Genomic DNA, 5,297 nt, shown 5'->3' on the forward strand with positions numbered 1-5,297 from the left:
CTTTTTGAATTAGAGTTTTGTCTGGATATATACGCAGAAGTGGGATTGCTGGATCATATGGTAGCTCTAGTTTTAGTTTTCTGAGGAACCTCCGTACTGTTTTCCACAGTGGCTGCACCAACTTACATTCCCACCGACAGTGTAGGAGGGTCCCCTTTTCTCCACATCCTCTCCAGCATTTATTTGTAGAGTTTTTAATGGTGGCCATTCTGACTGGTGTGAGGTGGAACTTCATCGTAGTTTTGATTTGCATTTCTCCAACAATTATCGATGATGAGAGTCTTTTCATGTGCCTCTTGGCCATTTGTATTTCTTCTTTGGAGAAATGTCTATTTAGGTCTTCTCATCTAACGTTTTTGTAGCTGCTTCTTACTTGGGCAATGAGTACCCAGCCCTTGGGTCATTCACATCCCGCAAGATCAGAAAGGAAGAAAAAAATAGAAAGAAAAAAGGCTTCCAAATAGTCCCATTTTACTACTCAGAGAAAATTTGGTAGGGGAAGAAGTTATAATGATAGCAGATAAAATGCAATTTGAAAGTTACCTGTTTATTTATGTATCACCCTTGTCCCCAGCCATCACTGGCAACTAAGAGTTGACTTATTTATCAGTTTAAATCCCAGGTACTCTTCCTTGGGAGCAAGAAGTGGCGTATCAGGAAACGGTGAGAAGTTCTGTGGCAAAGACACGATTTGTAGCTCAACTGCTGGAGGACATTTTCATTTGCATCCCACCAGGCAAACTCAAGTCTGAGTTTCTATGACTTTTGAGGCAGATTTTATTTCCTTTCCTGGCACTCCACTCTCCTCAGCAAGAACTATCCATTAAGGTGTGGAATTTAATAACACGCATGCTTAATTATAGACGTTGCATTTGCCTGTCCTGGAGGATTGAAAACAAAGTGTCTCCTAAAAAACTCAAGACTGGGGTCATGAAGGGGATCAGACTCACAGATCAAGAAATGCCACCAGACGTTTAAGAAAGGGATGGATGGGGACTTCCCTGGTGGAACAGTGGCTAAGACTCCACGTTCCCAACGCATGGCGCCTGGGTTCAATCCCTGGTCAGGGAACTAGATCCCACATGCTGCAACGCAGATCCCGCAGGCAGCAACGAAGACCCGACAGAGACAAATAAATAAATAAATAAAATATTAAAAAAAAAAACAAAAAAGGAAATGGACCGATGATGAAGCAGGGAGGGGCTGTGCATGGTGACTGAAACTCGTCCAGGGTTATCCACTAGAGGACCCGCCCCGGCGAGGTCTCTGATGATATGGGCAGTGCAGCGCACGGGTCCAAGTTGGAAAATATTGCTATGACTTTTCCTCTGCCAGGAAGGTACCTCCCTGTTTCTTTCCTCAGGCAACTCAACGCCCTCAAGACAGTTGTCTGACAATGTAACTATCCCCCCCATGGTGGAGTGAGCTCCCCATCACAGGAAACATTCAAGTAGAAATAAGAGAAAATACGTCTGTACTACATTTGTTCCAAAGTCCCTTCCAGCTCTTCAGACTGTGTGAATTTTCAGGTTAACAGAATTGAAGGCCATTCCCAAATCACAACAGCTGCTCTCCGGCCAACATTCCATCTGGTGAATCATGGAGGGAAACAGCGGTGGAGGTTATCAAAACTAATGATGGACAAAACTGTGACCGTGAATCAGAGAGGGGGCCCCCCGCAGCTTCAAGGTAGGGTCCCCATCTGAGGATGTGGGAAACTGGCACCCTCGTGCCTTGCTGGTGGGAATGCAAAATGGTGCAGCCGTTGTGGAACACAGTTTGACAGTGCATCAAAAAGTTAAAGATAGAATCACCAGGCGACCCAGCAATTTCACTCCTAGGTGTATCGTATACCCAAAAGGATTGAAAACAGGTATTAAAACAAATACAGCTGACCATTGAACAATGAGGGGGGTCAGGGACACCGACCCTCCGCCCAGTTGAAAATCTGCATTTAACTTACAGTCGGCCCTTCACATATGGAGTTCCCCCATATCCGAGGTTCCCTGTCCCCGGATTCAACCAACCACGGATCATGCAGTACCTCAGTATTGACTATTGAAAGACGTCTGCCATGCAGTTCAAACTGATGTTGTTCAAGGGTCAACTTATATACACAGTTCATAGAAGCATTATTCAAATAGCAAAAAGATGGAAACAGCCAAAATGGCCATCAATGGATAAATGAATAAACAAATTGTGTTTTTATATATACATAAAGTATTTTAATATACATTATTAGAGACACAGTTATGTATATAGTATATAATGGAATATTTCTCAACCATAAAAAGGAATGAAGTATGGATATATGCTATGTGATGAGCCGTGAAAACATTACGCTAAGTGAGAGAAGCCAGACACAGAAGGTCCCGTGCTGTATGATTCCATTTACATGAAATATGTAGACTAGGTAGAGAGACAGAGGCAGATTGATGGTGGCTGGATGCTGGAGGGCGGGAGGAATGGGGAGTGACCACGTAATGGGTACCGGGTTTCCTTTGGGGACGATGAAAATATTTTGGAACTCGATGGCTGTGGTGGCGACACAACACTGTGAATGCACTAAATGCCACTGAATTGTTCACTTTAAAATGGTTAACTTTACGGGACTTCCCTGGTGGTCCAGTGGTTCAGAACCCGCCTTCCAATGCAGGGGACGCAGGTTCAATCCCTGGTCTGGGAACTAAGATCCCACATGCCACGGGGCAACTAAGCCTGCACGCCACAGCTAGAGAGAAACCCGCCGGCCGCAACTAAGGCCCAAACGCAGCCGAAAATAAAATAAATAAATACATTTAGAAAAAAAAAAAAGGGGCTTCCCTGGTGACGCAGTGGTTGAAAGGGCGCCTGCCGATGCAGGGGACACGGGTTCGTGCCCCGGTCTGGGAAGATCCCACATGCCGCGGAGCAGCTGGGCCCGTGAGCCGTGGCCGCTGAGCCTGCGCGTCCGGAGCCTGTGCTCTGCAACAGGAGAGGCCACAACAGTGAAAGGCCCGCGTACCGCCGAAAAAAAAAAAAAGAAAAAAAATGTATCACAGAGCTAAAAAATACAACCAACTAGTGAATATAACAAAAAAGAAGCAGACCTCACAGATATAAAGAACAAACTAGTGGTTACCAGTGGGGAGAGGGGAGGGGGGGAAGGGAAATTTTTTTTAAAATAGTTAACTTTATGTTGTGCGAATTTCACCTCAGTTAAAAATCTGTGAATGGTTCCCAGCCCAGAATGAAGAGCGGTCCCTGGAGCTCACTGCTGTGTGCCTCACGGCAAGATGATTGACCTCTCTGTGCCTCAGCTTCTTGGTTTATCAACGAGAGACAGTAATACCTGCCTTTCAGAGTTGTTCCTAAGATTACAGATCATTTACATTATGTGCCTGGCATGTATTAACTATTATGAAAAAAAATAGGAGACACCCTGATGTGAACATTTCTAGAATGGAATGGCTCTAGAATGTAGAGCCAGGGTCCTCGCTGACATTCTTCAATCAATAAAACAGGTGGTCTAGTTGTCAGAATATACTACCTCCCTCTTGAGAATCGGTTTATAAGAGAGAGGAACAAACGTTACTATTGTATCACCTTCTGCTTACACAACTATCGAATAGGAATCACCAGGTCGGAACTCAGCATTTACTGTGTGCCAAATACTTTCCTTGTTGGAGCTCGCCCAACCCTGGAGGCCTTAAGCGTGTGTCATTATTCCTGTGGGTTTCAGAGCTAGGCGAGCCCTCGGAGTGGGCGGGGAGGCCCAGAGAGGTGATTCGTTGCCCACCATCACACAGCTTAGGACCCACGTCCTAGCCCCTTTGGGAGGTCCCTTTCCACCTCTCCAAGGTGCACTGGAGGGCAGCTCAGAAATTTGCTAGAAAGCAGAAAAAAAATCCTACATGAGATTTGAAATCTGACATGAAGGACAGGTGACGTGCACCCCAGAAACTCAGCAGTACACCCCGAAAGTCAGTGTCCCTGTAGAATTTTTCAGAAGAGTGGCTATGTTTCAGCAAGCTTAGCTTTCACTGCAGTTTCGACCCTAGATTATTAAGCTGAGTACAAACAGCCCATTTGCAAGAGATGATAAATGATTTAAAATATAAATAAATACATTGAATCTTACCAGCAACTCAATTAGCAAAAAAGAAAAAAGAGAGAGAGAGATTTACCTGTGCTGAGGAAGGCACGTGTGAATGGGTAAAACCCTGTAGGAAGAGTAAATTGACGATATCTTTTAAAAGCCTTTCAGGGGCTTGCCTAGTGGCGTGGTGGTTAAGAATCCGCCTGCTAGTGCAGGGGACATGGGTTCAAGCCCTGGTCCAGGAAGATCCCACATGCCGCAGAGCAACTAAACCCGTGCGCCACAACTACTGAGTCTGCGCTCTAGAGCCCAGGAGCCACAACTACTGAGCCCACTGCCACAACTACTGAAGCCCATGCGCCTAGAGCCCGTGCTCTGCAACAAGAGAAGACACTGCAATGAGAAGCCCGCGCACTGCAACAAAGAGCAGCCCCCGCTCGCTGCAACTAGAGAAAGCCCGAGCGCAGCAACCAAGACCCAACGCAGCCAAAAATAAATAAATAAATTTATATTTTAGAAAAGCCTTTCAAACGTTCACACCCGCTCTGATCGCGCCGCCGGCGTGCAAGATGGCGGTAAAGAAAGACAAGAAGCCTAAGAAGTCAACCTGGAAGTTTAATTTGGACCTTACTCATCCAGTAGAAGATGGAATTTCTGATTCTGGAAATTTTGAACCGTTTCTACGGGAGAAGGTTAAAGTGAATGGAAAAACTGGAAATCTTGGGAATGTCGTTCCCGTTGAACGCTTCAAGAATAAAATCACAGTTGTTTCTGAGAAACAGTTCTCTAAAAGGTATTTGAAACACCTTCCCAAGAAATACCTTCAAAAGAACAATCTTCGTGATTGGCTCCGTGTGGTCGCATCCGACAAGGAGACTGATGAACTTCGTTACTTCCAGATTAGTCAAGATGAAGATGGATCCGAGTCTGAGGACTAGACGAAGCCGCCCCTTTCAGGGCTTTGCTTGCTAACAAAACCAATCAAGTATACGAGAGAAACATCTTGAAATGGACCTTTAGTTTATCAGTGAATGAAAAACATTACTCTGTATGTTAAGCCTTCATCTCTTTGATTTAAGTGGATCCTGGCTTTGCTTTAATACTTTAAAAAAAATTTTATTGGGGTGTGGTTGATTTACAATGTTGTGTTAGTTTTGGGTGTACAGCAGAGTGAATCAGTTACACACAGGCACTCCTTTTCTTTTTTAAGATTCTTTTC

At 44.9% G+C, this 5,297-nt stretch overlaps 1 protein-coding gene across 1 annotated transcript; it reads left to right on the top strand.

Moving 5' to 3' along the window:
- Nucleotides 1–4,461: 4,461 nt before the first annotated feature.
- On the top strand, nucleotides 4,462–5,016 carry LOC307198164 (ribosomal protein eL22-like 1; the record flags this gene model as incomplete). Its single annotated transcript, XM_079944900.1, has 1 exon — nucleotides 4,462–5,016. The coding sequence occupies exon 1, from the start codon at nucleotides 4,648–4,650 to the stop codon at nucleotides 5,014–5,016; it is 369 nt and encodes a 122-aa protein (XP_079801026.1). The 5' UTR covers nucleotides 4,462–4,647.
- Between the last annotated feature and the right edge of the window lie 281 nt (nucleotides 5,017–5,297).

Source organism: Stenella coeruleoalba (genome assembly GCF_951394435.1).
Source record: "Stenella coeruleoalba genome assembly, chromosome: 15".
Taxonomy (NCBI): Eukaryota; Metazoa; Chordata; class Mammalia; order Artiodactyla; family Delphinidae; genus Stenella; species Stenella coeruleoalba.